At 42.6% G+C, this 17316-nt stretch overlaps 1 protein-coding gene across 1 annotated transcript; it reads left to right on the plus strand.

Moving 5' to 3' along the window:
• The first annotated feature begins 291 nt into the window (after positions 1–291).
• On the plus strand, positions 292–16177 carry noc2l (NOC2-like nucleolar associated transcriptional repressor). The gene is made up of 18 exons (XM_079359903.1): positions 292–407; positions 796–930; positions 1036–1219; positions 1300–1540; positions 2107–2197; positions 2298–2376; positions 2601–2711; positions 3925–4038; positions 4214–4402; positions 5051–5190; positions 6046–6157; positions 7639–7752; positions 9317–9418; positions 9619–9762; positions 12728–12841; positions 13083–13218; positions 15188–15286; positions 15882–16177. The coding sequence occupies exons 1-18, from the start codon at positions 388–390 to the stop codon at positions 16001–16003; spliced, it is 2247 nt and encodes a 748-aa protein (XP_079216029.1). The 5' UTR covers positions 292–387; the 3' UTR covers positions 16004–16177.
• The last annotated feature ends 1139 nt before the right edge of the window (positions 16178–17316 follow it).

Here is a 17316-nt window from a genome sequence, read left to right on the forward strand (position 1 = left end):
TCTCTCTCGGGGTCTTCGGACAGCTGTGTCTCGTGAATGCAGCTGATGATTTAATGTGAACCTCACGTGTAGCATCAAAACACAGCTTGTTCTTGTCCTTACAGCCTCCAAAGTGAAATTTACAGGTTGACGTGCACGCCGACCACTTCTTCAACCCCGTTTTATAAAGTGTTTAGAATAGATAATGTTGATGCTTCATCGTTTTAATTGTAAGTCTAAATATACCCGTGATGCTGGATAAACAATATGTTTTATCATTTCACTGTAAACACATTTAGCCTACGATGTGGAACCTGTAGTACCCAGGACACGTAAAACCAACTCCTCCGTTTTGCACTGTGGGATTGTGGGTAATGTGGCTGAACGCTATCACGTTTTGGATCCAGCATGGCAGGCAAACAGAAGCGGTAGGTGAACATTTCTCCTCACTTTGTGCTCAGATATTCAGAGTTTTAACGTGAAGTACATTTGTTGTAGGTGTATTCACATGTTGTTATTCCAGTCGGTACATTTATGGGATTGATGAAGTCGTTTAAAACAAAAGTTAACACCATAAACTCCAGTGTCTTAGCTATCCATGCTACCCATTTTAGCTGCCTATATACAATCGTAGCATCATGTTTCGTCTTTTCCTCTTTTAAAAGTGGACCACTTGTTAAAGCAGATATTTGCAATTGACTAACAAACCACAAGCTGTCTGTTAAACTAGGAGCTGATAGTCAACCGTTGTAAGTAGTTACCTAGCACATGTTGGTGAACTTATTTCATGTTTTTTTTTGTATTATTTGATATTAGGAGGTTGGAAGACCTAAGTGTGGATGAGTTCCTGCTGTCAGGGTTTGACTCTGCTGGTGAATCTGAAGAAGAGACTTCCAAACAGAATGGACTCACTAAAAAGAAAACATATCAGAAGTCTGCAACCTGTAACATGTAAGTTCTTTGATATGGATTTTAATAAAAAAAAAAAAGAAAGAAAAACCTCCCCTAGATAGGCATAGTCTATTCAGTGATTTTGTGCTCTCTTTTGTTTTTTAGTGACGAAACGAGAGAAGGCAAGGCCTCCCAGCATAAGCAGCAGCTGTCTAGGTTACAGAATAAAGATCCGGAGTTCTACAAGTTCCTGCAAGAGAACGATCAAACGCTGCTGAACTTTGATGACACCGACAGCTCTGACGATGAGGTTGAGAAGAAGTACCACACATTGCCTTCCACTTTGGAGGTAAGTCAGCTGCTGCTATTTAAATTGACGATTTCTCTTGTGAAAACTATAATTTTCACTCAAGCATGTTTTGCTTGTAGGAGGCAGGCTCTGGGGACGACGATGACGATGTTAATGGTCAAGAAGAGTCGAAACAATCTAAGAAGTCAGTGGAGACAATAAAAGTAACGGACAAAATGATTCAAGACTGGAAAGCAGCTATGAAGAAGGAACCGTCACCTCGTCTCTTTAGAGAAGTCACCCAGGCTTTTAAGGCCGCTGTGGCCACAACCAAGGGTGAAGGAGCTGGCCAGTGTCGATACAAAGTGGCTGACAGCTCAGGTAAGATGTCGTGTAAAAAAGAGATGTCAATGTTTGTGTTTTGCTCCATGTTCTCTTTCCCATCATCGCACAAAACAATGTTGACATCGTCGTGCACAACCCAAACTTGGTTTTTGTAACCCCCCTAAAAACAATAACACTATTTACAGATGTTTGACAAAAAAAAAAAAAAAAAAATAAGCTGCTCCTATCCAACTTCTGTAGAAGGATTTTTAAATTGAAGTGGCTGCTCAGAAACTGCCATGAATTTTTTATCTGAAGTATTTGGTGCAGTTCGAAACAACTATTCAGAGGCTGTTATTCATTTAATACTTTTTAATACACTTTCCGCTTTGTCAGAAACAGAAACTCACCTCAGTAGTAACTATATGAAAACAAACATGGGGCATTTGTTTCAGCTTCATCACTTCAGCTTCATGAACACATGTTTTGTTAAATAACATCCAGTGAATGCTTTGACAGATTTGAATAGTGAAGCTTGTACTGAATGGTACAATACACTTATATGACTGTGTTATATTCCATGAATGTGAAAAACTAACTCTTTGCGTCTTGACATCCTGCAGTTTTCAACGCCTTGGTCCTGTTCTGCATCAGAGATATTTACGGGGCCCTGCAGAGGATGCTCAACCTCAAGGCAGTAAAAGACCAGAAAAAGTATGACTGTCACATACTGATCCAGCGTCCTGTTAAGAGTTGAACTGAAGCTGTAGAAAGATGGTTTACACCTGTCATTCTCCGTCTGTTTTGCTCACAGGCTCGTTCTCCCTTCGTCCAGTCAGAAGTGGCAGAAAAATCAGATCGACATCAAGATGTATCTCAGTGGAGTAGTTCAGGTTTGATGTGCAGTTTTCTTCTCTGGGTTTGTCTCTGATCTTTCCTCACTTTAATTTCTGCCTCATCTGTTATGAGGTGGACATGTGTGAGTGTGGAGAAATGTCCTTTTACTTTTTAATCCTTCTACATTGAACATGCTTTGGTGCATAACTTATCTTCTCTGCTTTGTTTTGTCAAACTGTGTTTGTCTCTGACGTGTCTTTGTTTCTGTCTCCATTTGTAGCTGTTATCGTGTCTAACAGAGGCTACCGTCATCAGTGCTGTCCTCCGACATGCAAACCAGCTTGTACCTTATTACCTTTGTCTCCCCAAACAGTGTCGTCATCTTATGAAGGTAAGGCACATGTTATCATAGGATGGTATTTCACATCAGGGGTTGACATTAAGTGAAATTTGCCACTGGCCCAGGAACAATATTTTTTTATTCATAAAATAACAAACTATTTTTCTGTACACGCACGTTTGCATTGATCAAGGGATTTGGCAAGAGAGTAAGGCTGTTTTCTAAACCACCTACTATACTAGTAGTACATAATGATTTGGCCAAAAGGCAGCGTGCAAACAAATGTGAGATCCGCAGTATGCCAAAAATAGTGATTGAGGAAAAGTCTACAGTATGTATGGGACCAGTCTCCCTCATGTGTCCTGTACTGCAGAGCGCCAGGTCAGAGATTGAGATGATAGACAGCAACTGCCATCATTAGAGGGGAAATAATTACAATCAGACCAACCCACACAAAAATACTACCACTACCAATCATCTTAATTGATTTTCAAAATCATGATAATCAAAATGAATCGATTTTCAGCTTCTTCAGACCAAAAGTGGTAGCAGCGTTTGCCATCAGCTGGGCTCTTGTTTACTTTCACTTTCCAAAACCTGAAAACACTTTAGCCAGGTATACTGTGAAATAACCACAGACTGGCAGTCATACTCCTGTTGAATGCAGTATGGAGGTACTGCATAGTACGTTTGCTCGCAGTAGGCAGTTTTGAAAACATCCCACATTTTTCGCTGCATCCTGTTCCAGGAAACTCAAACTGTCTGAGCAATGTTGCATGAACTTCTTCCTTCTGTTTTCATACTCTAGTCACTCTTCCAATGATATTCCTCTCTCCGACTGGTAGTTTTCCTGGCTTTTGGCTGGAAACTGGTGTTTTAAAAAAAATATTTACCTCCCTAATGTATGAGAGAAAACCAGTTGTTACAACCCATCCGTGTGTACAATCGCAGTGTAGCGAGCACACTCGAGGGAGTAACAGGAGTGAAGCTGTTTACTGCCTTTCAACAATGGCCCGTGCACAGGGCTCTTATTTAAAGGTTTATGCGTCAATGATAAAACACCAAATGAAGTGAATGATGAAATATGTTACTATTGTTGTTGTTGTTTTTTAAGGCAGCACTTTAACTGGCCAGTGGAACATGTGACCTTAGCCTTTTTAATCGTGCCTCGAGACCAGCCATATTGCCAGACCTGATACTGAAGTGATCCTAAAAAAAAGTTTTAATTTTTTTTTTACAATCTGTCCCGTGTGTTTTTGCTCAGCAACTACTGAAACAGTGGAGCACAGGAGAGGAGACGGGTCGTGTTCTTGCTTTCTTGGCCCTCAACAAAATCTGCAGACACAAGCAGGAAGCATATCTGAACCCTGTTCTCAAGGTGAGCTAAATGCACGATGATACATGAATAGAAAATACAGTCAACTTGCATATTCAATGAACTATGATTTACTTAAAATTGTTTCCATTTTTCTCAATGTAATGTAATAATTCCACACCCAGCTCCTAAAAGAATTTATTTCTCGATTTAATATGTTTTTGTGTTCTTTTTTCAGCAAATGTACATTTCATATGTACAGAACTGTAAGTTCACATCCCCAAATGTGCTACCCATGATCAACTTCATGCAGCGAACCTTAACAGAGATGTATTCCCTGGACACACAAGTCTCTTACCAGCATGCCTTCATCTACATCCGACAGCTGGCCATCCACCTCAGGAATGCCATGACCATGAAGAAAAAGGTTGGTTTGTTACTTTGTGCTCACATTGGTGGTTTGCTTTGGAAAGAGAGGGGAAAAAAAAAGATAGGACATAAAAAGACATGGTTGGATTGTTGAAGTATTTGTCCATTCAAGCTCATTGATTGAAATATTTTTCATTTTAAATATCATTATTCCTGGTTTAACCGAGATTCTAGCACAATTTTTTTTTTTTTTTTTTTTGGCTTTTATGCCTTTATTATAGAGGGAGGACAGTGGATAGAGTCGGAAATCAGGGAGAGAGAGTGGGGAGAGACATGCGGGAAATGGGCCACAGGCCGGACACGAACCCGGGCCGCCCGCGCGTGAGGACTGAGCCTCAATACATGGGGTCGCGCGCACTGCCGCTGCGCCACCGGCGACCCCTAACCGAGATTCTTATGATCCACATTATACACTGCTGTCAAAGCTATTGTCCAGTATATTTGTGTTAAGCACACCAGCATGATTTTTCTATTTAATAGGGTTAATGAAAAGGGAATTTCTCATTTCTGACTCTTGTCCCCGATGTTGTGTTCCCTTTTTGATTGTGATTTGTGAATTTGCGAGAATTCAGGTCTTTATAGAGGATCATATCCAGTTTTCTAATCAAATACAATCCTAAAAAAGTGTGTTTGGTGTGTTCTGCAGGAAACGTACCAGTCAGTGTATAACTGGCAATATATCCACTGTCTGTACCTGTGGTGTCGGGTCCTCAGCTCCCTGCATCCCAGTGATGTACTCCAACCTCTCATCTATCCACTCTGCCAGGTCATCATAGGCACCATCAAGTGAGTATATGTACATGCACTTTAAAATCTTAAAGTTCTTTTAGTCTTTGTCAATCTGAGAAAATATCTATAAATGGTATCTATATATGTTTTGTATGTGTTAAAAATTATTTCATGGTCACTACTTATACAGATGTCAACAAGTTTATAATCAGTTAGAAAAAAAGAGCTGGTTGTCACATATAGGTTTTTATGATGAATATGTATTCTAATTGCTTCCTGTGATCATTTGTTTACAGAAATGTGAAACAGGAAATGCAGCAAATAACATTTTGAAAGCTGAAACGATCGATTTTTTTTTTTTTACATTTATGCTTGAAAAAATAACTTGGATATTAAAATCAATTATGAATATGACATCGTGAGCAGTATCCGTGTTGACCTTAGAGGTCATGTTTACCCACGATGTATCAAAGTCTAATTAGTACAGCAGCACACAGCAACAGTAGAGCAGCTTTCAGTAGCAGCTCCCGCTTTCTCATGCAGCTGTCTTCAACGCAACATCTGGTGTCTCCATGGCAACGACAAACATTCTGTCTGTCTTGCTGTCTCTGTAATGGCGGCAGCCGTGACGAGACGTGTCCCGTTCAAAATTCCAGATTTCTCTGGTTTTGATTTTAGCTTTTGGCCATCAACACTTTGACAGATTTTTTGTCACACTTACTGAGGTGAATCAGTGAATGTGTCCATGTTGTATTTTCTATACCAATACTGAATGACATTTTAGTAGTCACAGCTTGAATAAGCCCTTTTTTACATACTGTTTAAATGACGTGATTTATTTGCACCTAACAAGTCCATTTTCCACCAGCAGGTGGAGATATTGACCAATGTTTTCTTTCTCTTTCTGAACAGACTAGTGCCCACATCTAGATATCACCCTCTGAGGATGCACTGTTGCAGAGCCCTCACCCTACTTTCTAGCAGCACCAACACATTTGTACCGGTTCTGCCTTTCCTCTTGGAGGTAGGACTTTGTCATCGTCAGTAACCACAGATTGTGTATAAGTGTGGTCCAGAACAGGAGCCGTGCAGCTTGTGCAGATTATACATTTCTAACAGTCTTTAACAAAATCACCAGCACACAAAAGTAAAACAAAAGGTTTCAATCATTCAGAATAAACCAGGGTCAATTGGTTGTTGTTGGCAAACAATGTAAAGGTATATTTAGTGAACTGTTCCATCAGTCGTTGTGTGTGGAAACATCAGTGGTGAATGAAATGCGTTTTGGTCTCAACGGCACGAACTAAAGGAGCTCAAGAGGAAACACATTTATGGGTAGGACTGTGAAACAGACGAGAGAAACCTTTGTTATCAGACCAATCACAGGTCACCAACTGACAACACTTTGTCTGGCTCAGGTGCTGAACACGTGGTTGTGCGGTGTGTCTTGTGCACAAATTTGTGCGTGTATTTATGCATGCTGGAGGGTGGCTGTTGTGGTCCGTTGGAGGAGAACGGTGCACTGGCGACAGGAGCTGGCTCCACCCACGAGGACTGCACACACTTTTGTGTGTTGATTTGTGTGTGCGTGCAGACATGCAGCAGTTTGGCCGAAGTGATAAAAGCATGGCTGTGGTTTACACTCTGGTCCTAACACGCTGAGAAGACCACATCCTCTCTGCCTTAGGCCCACTCCCCACCTCTTTTTCCCCGCACACACAGAGTCATCCCCCTAACCCCCAACAGCAAACCGAGTGTATTTGTGACGCACAATATTTCCTGTGTTGTTTTTTTTTCCTCCTTTACTGTTCCCCTTGTTAAAGCACTGTTAAAGGCAGGCGGAGGTATGCTGCTACTGTTTTAATTAGAGCAGCAGAAGCAGCGGCTTCCTCCTGTGTGTCTGCGCCTGTGTGTGTGTTCTCGCTTCTCCGAGGGGGGTGTACGATTTGGAGCTTCCTGCTTTAGTTGCAGTGCGTGTTTCTGTGTTAAAGTGTGTGTGTGTGTGTGTGTGTGTGTGTGTGTGTGTGTGTATATATATGTGCATGCGCTAGGGTTGGCCCATGCGTTCCCACTTCCCCCTGGCTCCCCCGCAGACCGCCACCACATCCTATGTTTGTACAGACAGCACCGGCCAGGAGCGTTGCTCTGCTTCGCACACTGAGCACATTAACGACCACACACACGGACACAAAAAAACGCACTAAGATATGGGGAGTCAGAAATAGCTTGATACACAAATACAAGGCAGAAATTCACTTGCGCGCTGTGGGCAGATGTGAAAGCTAAAGCTTGTAGACAAATAGCCCACACGTTGGCTAGAATGTACCTTCACAGACGAAGATAGAGATGTGTCATCACACTAATACTGCGAGTATGTAAAGGGAAAAAATCTCAAATAAATTCACTCAAGACAGTGAATATGCATTATTCTACAAATAACATGGATCATTTCTAAGCGCTCTGGTCCCAGTTCAACCTTGCCATCTTATTTCCACTGCTTTGTAGATCTTTCAACAGGTGGACTTCAACAAGAAGCCCGGGCGGATGAGTAAGAAGCCAATCAACTTTGCTGTTATCCTTAAACTAAGCAAAGTCAACCTGATGGAGAAAGCTTACAAGGTGAGTGTTGCTGTGATCCAGCACTAATCGGGGCAGATGGAAGGTCAGATTATTTTCTCCACAGTTCAGGAGGCATATTCCGTGTGAAGCCGACCTCTGTGCACTGGTGCTTGTGCTCCTCTTTCTCACGCGCCTCTCGCTGAGAAGAAGAAGAAGCAGCAGCAGCAGCAGCTCATCAGATGAGTGCTTCACGTCTTACTTAATGTTGTTTTCACGCTGCTCCCTACACCTTGTCGGTGTGCGTGTGTACATAAGGGGATTGAGGGCAACACAGAGGGCTCAGAACTCTAAAACTGGTCCTCAGTCGCCACGCTCAGCGCTACAGCAAAGAGGATTGTAGCACGGCCCTGTGGGATTATCCCTCGCACGCCGCTCGCTAGTGCTGTTTTAACTGCTGTCAACCTAGGCAGCAGCTACCAAACCCTGCCTCATGGCTGAACCATCACCGATTAGACTGAACAGAGATACACAGATCTCAGATCTATGTGTATATAAAAGGCATACTCCCCTTAAATTTTGTTTACAAATGTTTTAATTTGTTAGTGATCACTTCTCCTTTGCTGAGATAATCCATCACCCTGATTGGTCTGTGGCATATCAAGATGCAGATCAGACAGCAGGATTATTTCTCAGGTGTGCCTTAGGTTGATCACAATGAAAGGCCACTCTAAAATGTTCACTCTTATCACACAGCCACTGAGACCCCTGAGTTTTAAAGGCTGACTGCAGGAATGTCCACCAGAGCTGTTTGCCAGTAAATTGAATGTTCATTTCTCGATCGTAAGCCATCGCCAAAGTTGTTTTTGAGAATTTGGCAGCACATCCAACTGGCCTCAGAACCACAGTCCACTTAACCGCTTCTCCCGAGGACCTTTACATCTGGCATCTTGACACGCATGATCGCCTGAGATCAGCCACCTGTACAGCTGATGAAATAATTGGTTTGCACAAACTGTCAGAAACCATCTCAGGGAAGCTCATCTGCATGCTTCTCGTCCTCACTGTTGTCTTGACTGCAGTTCATGGCTGTACAGATACCGTGACGAGATCCTGAGGCCCATATGCCTCACCTGTCAGGTGGACGGATTATATTGAAAAAGGAGAAGTGCTCACTGACAGATTGGAACAAACCTGTGAACGAAATAGACCCTTTGTGTACGTAGAGCAATCGTAAAATCGTTTATTCAGATTTATTGTTGAGTTTATTTACAAAGAAAGGCAGCAAAATATCTTATTCACAGATGATCTGCAGCTTAATCCTTCCAATAAACTCTGAATGATATTTGATTGAATCATCTAAAATTCTTTTTTTGTTTTTTGTATTGTAAAATATTTGCTTTTTTATGTCTATCTTTTTCCAAATTGACCATCATGGATTATATGACGGCTTTGAGACCTTTCAGAGGTCTGCAACAGGCTATGCTAGACTAAGCAGTCAGTTATTCTTTGGAGAAGCTAATGAAGATTTTAATCTCAGCTTTCCATAATGTGCACTGATTTGAGTTTGGAGAAAGTAATGCTAAATGGAAGTTTTACAATTTCTTTGGATGTTGTTGTTTTGTAGGACGGGCTGATTGACCAGCTGTACGACCTGATACTGGAATACTTTCACACTCAGGCCAGTTCCATCGGCTTCCCAGAGCTCGCCCTGCCCACTGTCATCCAGGTAAACTGAAAACGAATCCTGGAACGATGTTGGTCTTGTAATTGTACATCCTCTTATCTCAGTCTTACTGATCCAAAACTAACAAGAACGCATTGACATTGAATGTCACTCATGACCTGTGAGATAAGACGGTTCTGGATTTTTGAATCTGCTCCCCAAAGAGTTTGTTCCTTCTCACTCTCACTCTTGTGTTCCTGCAGCTGAAAGGGTTCCTGAAGGAATGCAAAGTGGCCAATTACTGCAAGCCAGTGCGCCAGCTGCTAGAGAAGGTGCAGGAGAACAGCAGCTACATCACAGGACGCAGACAGAAGGCTGCTTTCGGAGTGGCCGATGCCTCTGCTGTGGTGAGTTTGTGTGTTTATGAGTGAAACGCAGCAGGAGTAAGGTCACATGACGACTGTCTTGTCCTAATTTTTCAGACTGCTATGTCAGTGTCATCATTGTACTTTTGTTTTTTTGTCTCATGTTTCGTAATAGTACTTGTTTTGAGCCTTTAAGAGTGAATTCTGAAAGATTACAAAGTGAGTCACTGAAACCTTGTCCTCTTGCATCAATCCCAAACCTTAAAGGAACGTCTAAGGCACAGGTGTCAAACTCCAGTCCTCGAGGGCCGGCTTCCTCAGACTTTTAGATGTCTCCTTGCTCTAACACACCTGCTTTAAACCAATGTGTTGTCATCAAGCTCTGCAGAAGCCTGATAACGAGTCACTCATTGGATTCAGCTGCGTCCGAGCAGGGAGACATCTAACAGTCTGAGGAAGCCGGCCCTCCAGGACTGGAGTTTGACACCCCTGGTCTAAGGTATCAAGGAGACGTGTAATAAAAGAAGTCATAAGGTATCAGATATGATGTTATTAACATTTTATCAAAACATAAGCTCCTTTCATGGTTCCCAACTTGAACTTTAACCCGTAACTGGGCAGACATAAAAACGTCTTTTGGAAAATTAATGAATTGCTGTTTTTTTGTTGTATTTGGGATAAAATAACTTTTGTTTTTCCGATTTTAGAGTCTGTATCTCCCAGGATTCATCGCCCACAATATTAGTTCAACATTTCTCTTCTTTATTTCAAAATGATCTGTTCCAACTTTTAAAACATTTAAAAAACAATTGCTCGGCCTCTTTTAATCATGATTCTCATCTAAATTTATAGAAAGTGAAAAATCGTAGTTTTACATTACCACATCTCTGTGGTAATAGAGTCCCTCAACACAGCTCAAAAATGCAATGGGCCGGTAAATGAAACAAACTGATAAAAATAACAACAAAAACATCAAACAAATGTATATATGCGAGTGATTCTTCATGTTTTGTACCCTCAGCTGGGCAACGTATCCTTCAGGATACAAACGTTTAACAACTGATAAACATGAACGTAATTACAAAGCTTAGTTCTTCATGGATGATTTTGTCATTTTGATAGAAAATATTTGCATGATGGCATGAAGTCACATGACCTGAGTATTTGACCCTCACCTTCCTTCAGTGTTCCTAATGGAAGTTTGTTTACACGCGTGTTGTCCCTTTATCCCACAGCCTATCAACTGTGTTTATCCGCCAGGATACATAAACCATTGAAGGGTTTAAACCTCAGTTAATTATATGTATAAAAGCATCAAACTCCAACATGATTAGAAATGTAAGGGTCATAAAGAGTCAAACTACTTCAAGTGACTCCTTGAACCTGTTGAGGTTAGACTGCATTGTGATTAAGAAGAGACTGTCAGTCAAAGATATGATCATCTTTGCTGTAGCATATTGTATGGGATTTGTAACCAGCCATGGTTGATCATTGTTATTGGGCCAAGCAATAGTTAGTTCCTAATACACCATTCTCCTGTAAAACAATACATTTTTCTTTTCAATGACTGAGGCTGTTGTTTTCTACACTGACAAACATTATTTTGATATTGAGTGCTGCAAGCTGCTGCGTCGTCAGTCCACCTTAAATATTGATTCAATTAATTTATTGATCGGTGAGACCTAAAACTGATAGTAAATCAACGACGTATCCTCAGTCACAGAAAAACAATCAACAGATTAAAAAGTCTTAGCTTTGGGAGTCTCTTCATTTCTTCCTCTTGCTTTTACAAAGCTCAGACACACTGGGATGACGTGTGATGATTGGTATTCACAACCATTAAGGACAATCAAGCAGCTGAGTCTCAGTCGGAAGTCCTTAAAGCTGGAAAGAGAAACGCAAAAATAAATCCTCTAAATTTCAGACCAAATATCAGAGCCACTGCCTCCGAACATCTGAACTTTCATTTACTTTTTTGTTACGAAGAACTCGAGTTGGGAACATTTATAATAAATTGTTAAACTGGGGTCCCATGTGTTGGGAATTTAGACGACTGTGGGTATTTAAAGCTCTTTCAGGCTCAGTCTGAATGAGCTGCCCTTGCTGTGTTTTTGTGTTGACTTGCTCTCTATGTAACCTGTACACACCTCGTGTAGAATTCTGTGAAACTTTGCAACTGCTGCCAGCTTTTACATGTACCATCAATTAATATTTCAAAGTGTTTCAGCTAGAAACGAAATAGGGCGATCTTTTTAATTGAGCTAATGAGGAAGATGTTTACATGCATGGAAGTGCGCGTGTGTGTGTGTGTACCACGTAGACAGACGGCAACGCCAGCTCCTGATGCTCTGTTCTCAGTAGAAGCTGTCGCTGTAGTATCCACTCCCTGGTGGCGGTGTCACTGCGGGCTGAGAAGACAGGACAGCCCTGCTGATGCCGCTGCTGTGGAAAAGGCCACAGCCCCCCTCCGGCCCCCCACCCCTGCTGACATGTCAAAAACTGAGAGCTAGCCTAATTAATGATGCCTTGCCTCATCGGCCCAGGTCACACTGTGTTGTTCCTTGTCTCTGTCTGTTGACTCTATGCGGAAATCATTTTTGTACTTCCCCGAGTCCAGGCTGGATGTATGTATGTTTTTTTACATACATGTCACCAATCTTATTTGCTTCAGAGCACATTGTTGTAAATGTGTTAAGCTAACTGATGGAGATGACCGCAATCTGTTCACTCTATTGGATTTGTTGGTCAGGTAATGTGATTTGGCCTAATCAATATCCACAAAGACCTTTAGGGCAAGATCTGCTGGTCTCCCCTTTTCTGCCATCGTCAATCTGTTTTCTGCGTCCTCCCACTCTGCTCTTATTCTCTTTTAACCCTTCTTTTTTTTTTTTTCTTTCAAAATGCTCATGCAAAAATCAGCGTCCTGTCCAAGATGCACCAAAATACAGATCAACCTGTGGTTGTACTTTTTCAACATAAAAAGGTTTAACAATCATGTCCTCTTTAGGCGGCCTGGGAGAAGCAGATGAAGGAGGAAGGAACTCCCCTCAGCAAGTACTACAGCCAGTGGAAGAAGCTGAGGGAGAAGGAAATCCAGCTGGAGATCTCCGGCAAAGACCGGGTAACTATCCAACAAGAAGAACCACACACACGTGCCTCATCCTACTCAGTCCTCATGAATCACTTTAGATTATTCCTTTGACTGTCACTGCTAACCACAAGAAAGGCTGTTTCATATAAATGATAAACAGTTCTACATTTAACTATAAATATATTTCCTGTCTTCATCAATGATGCAATGAAAGTGTATATATTTGTGTACTTACACAACTGGTTGTTTTTTGTGTGTGTGTTTGGCATAGATGGAGGATCTGGACCTCCCTGAGATCAAACGTAAAAAGATTCAGGAGAAGAAGGCCGAGGACAAAAAGGAGTTCAAGGATTTGTTTCAGTCTGACAGCGAATCAGATGAAGATGATGGAACGCTCAAAATCGGAGGCAAGCTGACATCAAAAACACTCACATTAAATAGAATATCACTTGGGCTGCAGGGAGCTAATACATCTTGGCCTCTAGGGGGCTGTGTTTTGTTGCTTTTTACTCTACAGTGCAGAAGCAGTGAAGTAGACAATGACAGTCCAGTGTTATTTCCTTAAGATTTAGCAACATGACTTTGTGATCAGAAGTTTTAGAAGTTTTATTTGAGGTGACAAATAAAAGCTGAATAGTCTCTGCATATGAAGGAAGTTTGAAGGAACCTTCAGTTTGATCTGTCTTTAACCTAGTGTCCTCATGGGGTCATCCAAGGGTCACAGCCGCACCCTGCCTTTTATTGCTTTACACTCAGATTCACTCTAAGCATAAAATAGTCCTCCACCAGGTCACAGAGGACCGGAGTAGGCGGCCGGGGGATTTTTATTCGCTGCATCTGGACTTCATTGTAGGGAGAGTCCCTACAAACGGATGGGCAGCTGCCGCGAGTGACGGGCCTCCGCCTCTCACTCTCACCCCCCCCCCCCCCCCCACACACACACACACACACCCCCCACACCTCACGCGCGCACACGTTCTGAAACCCCCCGACAGGAAGTACAGGCTTGGATCCCAGCGGGGGATCCTAATTCAAACCAGCCTGGTGGAACAGCCAGAGGTGGCTGCTTCCTCTCCTCTCTCACTCTGTTTTTTCCGCTTTCATACTAGCGCCCTGTCTCTCTCTCTCCTCTGTGTTTTTTCTCTCTCTCTCTCTCTCTCTCTCTCTCTCTCTCTCTCTCTCTCTCTCTCTCTCTCTCTCTCTCTCTCTCTCTCTCTCTCTCTCTCTCTCTCTCTCTCTCTCTCTCTCTCTCTCTCTCTCTCTCTCTCTCTCTCTCTCTCTCTCTCTCTCTCTCTCTCTCTCTCTCTCTCTCTCTCTCTCTCTCTCTCTCTCTCTCTCTCTCTCTCTCTCTCTCTCTCTCTCTCAGCTTTATCCAGCTGCCCCCATATGTCCTTTCAACACGTGCACACGCGAAGACACACACACACATGTTGATGATAGAACACAGGCGAGCATACACCCACCGCCGTCTCGTCCAGTCTTGAAGAGCCAAAAGCTTTTGGGCAGCTCACCAAAGCTCTTTGTGGTCTCACACGCTCCCGGAAAGAGGAGGAGTGTGAGAGGAGGGGGCTGATGATTTTGATTGGTGTGTGTGTGTCTGCGTGTGCATGTTTGTGTTAGTGTCAGTATGTGTGGGTTATAAGTCTTCCAGGTCATTTTGGGTCAACCTCTGAGGTACTACCGCAGAGAGTTTAGTATTTTTGTCTTAAGTTTAGATAGAAGGGAAGTCAAGTAACTGTTTTTTTTTGTTTTTAAGTCTGTGTATCTGTGTGTCTGTCTTTGTTGTACATGTGTATGTGAGTGTGCTCGTGTTGGCACTTCAGCAGACAGAGGAAGTCTTTTTTTTTTTTTTTTTTTTGCTTCCCTTCACTGCGCCCCCAGACTCTCGTCATACCTCAACTTCAAAGTCTGTGGACCCCAGTTGTCCCTTTGGCTAAACAACACACAAACACACAAGTTTTGCACAACACAAATTGAGACAAATTCCCTGCTTCTCTCCAGTGCACACACACACACACACACACACACACACACACACATACACACACACAGCTTTTCCCATCATCATGGTAGCTGAGGAACCTGCCTGTTATCTCCATTTGCTATATTTAGGCTGTGAGCATAAGATGTCTGAAATTGCCGGTAGTAAACTGTCATGGGTGTTTGTGCAGCAGCAGCGTCTGTAATCGACTCTCGGTTCCATCTCTGGAGGAAATAGACACTTCCAGCTGCCTCTGATGCCTGGCCCACATATAGGTGTCTCCAAAGTCCTCAGACGGCAGCAATGCACCAACACAAACTTAAGAATTGTCTGTAAAAAAAGTACTGCTAGACCAAATTGAACTCAGCATAATTTTTTTCATTACTTCCCCTCAGGTAAAAAAGGTGCCCACAAGTATGATGATGATGATGATGATGATCTTGAAGATATGTTGGACATGAGTGATGACGAGGGGATGGAGGGCAGAGACTCAGGTTGGTACAATAATAAAGTCAGAAAGAATGGCTCTTTTGTATCATTTATAATTAAACAAATAATGCATGATTCTACCGACCCCTTTAAGACGGTTGCAGGTATAACAGTGAAGCACAAGATGTTTTTAGATGTCCAAAGATCAGATAAGTTGAGCTTCAGAACGTTAATGGCAGGTGTTTTTGATTGTTAATACTTTATAGTAATATTTTAAAGCATAATATTTATTAGAGTATGCACTGCAAACTTCTCTCTCAAGCCTTTAGAACGTCTTGCAGAAAAACAAAAGCTTGACATAATTAAATGTGAGTTGATTGTTCAAATGTTCAAATAAATTGAATTTGTAGGATTCCCATTGAATTTCTTATATAGATTGTGTACAAGTAATTAAAATCACCTGCTGTCCGTTGAAATAAGTTAAAGAACGTTTTAAATTCAACACGTTTAACTCCCCAAACATTAAATATCAGCTCATAAATCAGTGCAGCCTTCTACAAATGGGTCCAAGCAACAGTTATATTAAAAGTTTACTTCTCTAGCAGCAGTGTTTCATTCTTATCTGTCTGAGTATTAAAGTGCGCCCTCTCTGTGTTCCAGATGATGATGAAGAGGAAGGGGCTTCCAAAGCTCCTCAGCCGCTGTCCTCTTCTGCTCTGATAAAGCTAGCAGAGGGAGGCGAGGATCTTGTGGAGGACTTGGAGCTCTCTGATGACGACTGAGGTTTTAGAGATGGAAACATTCGGTGTCAGCTGAGAGACTCTAAAGCTCTCCAATATTTCAAGTGTCTGTAATTCCAAATAATGAGCTTTTTGTAATTGTCTTTGCTTTTGAATGTTTCATTGTGTACAGTAAAAATGTTCCTTTTTCCAGACAATGAAATATTATAAATAACGAGAGTTATTCAACAGTTCAAACTGTTTCCTTGTTTTTTTTAACGTTTTTTATTCATTTATTTTTATGGGGGGGGGGGGCTTTTTTAAAACTGTTAATGTATGCATTTACGTACATGTTGATGCACCTGAAACAAGTCATTTGTGTCTTCGGTACATGTGCACACCTGTAGGCACCCTCAGGCGTTGTGAGGACGGGCTATTTGGAGAGAGCCATGAGTCTCAGCTAGGCCGGCCAAGAGGAGGGGTGCAGAGAGGCGGGTGTTGTGCCCTGAGGCAGCAGTGTGGTGCCAGGCTGGCAGGGAGGTGTCTGATGCTGTGCCAAGATTCTCTGCCCAGGTGGTAGAGCAGCAACACAGGCTGGTCTGTTTTTGTGCCAACTCCTCACCCACCCCCTGTCCAGACCACTGTCTTCTGTGTGTGTGTTTACACATGCTGAAACTCTGCTTTACTGCTGCAAAATATCCCCTTTTCTTTCTGGACTCACTGTACTTTCCTCAACATTCACCACCTCACTACAGGTGATACTTGCCTTGGTTGGGTTACTGTTTATTGCATGCTTTCACTGGTGCACAATACAGGATAAAGGAGTTGTTGGACATGGATTTAAATGTCACAATGGAGATTTGTTTTGAGAATGACTTTTAGTCGTTCAGTTCAGTCCTCCCTGAACTGCTACCTTATCATGGTGGGGGAGTTTGAGCACCTGAATGATCCTAGGAGCTATGTTGTTGGGGGCTTTATGCCCCCAGCAGGGTCACCCAAGGCAAACGGGTCTTAGGTGACGGGTCAGACTTAAAGCAGTTCATAAACCCCTATGAAAATTTTAAAAGCAGGGACCGTGAGGTCCCCCGGCATGGCGGAGCCGGGACCCCACCCTGGAGCCAGGCCTGGGGTTAGGGCCCGCAGGAGAGCGCCTTTGCCTATGGGGCCCGGCCGGGTCCAGCCCAAAAGGATGACGCAGGCCTGTCCTCCTGTGGACCCACCATCCACAGAGGAAGCCGTAGGGGTCGGATGCATTGTGAACTTTCACAGCTTTTCACAGGGGGAGGCTGGAGACTTTGAGTCCGAGTGGACCATGTTCTCCACCTCCGTTGTCAAAGCAGCTGCTCAGAGCTGTGGTTGCAGGGTCTCTGGTGCCT

The sequence above is a fragment of the Symphodus melops genome (genome assembly GCF_947650265.1).
Source record: "Symphodus melops genome assembly, chromosome: 13".
Taxonomy (NCBI): domain Eukaryota; kingdom Metazoa; phylum Chordata; class Actinopteri; order Labriformes; family Labridae; genus Symphodus; species Symphodus melops.

What these genes read in the sequence shown, in the direction of transcription:
- noc2l (XM_079359903.1), top strand. Translation starts at nt 388, where the DNA reads ATGGCAGGCAAACAGAAGCG. An exon ending in AGTGTCGTCATCTTATGAAG is followed by an intron (nt 2,712 to 3,924) that starts GTAAGGCACATG and finishes GTTTTTGCTCAG; the next exon opens with CAACTACTGAAACAGTGGAG. An exon ending in GTCATCATAGGCACCATCAA is followed by an intron (nt 5,191 to 6,045) that starts GTGAGTATATGT and finishes CTTTCTGAACAG; the next exon opens with ACTAGTGCCCACATCTAGAT.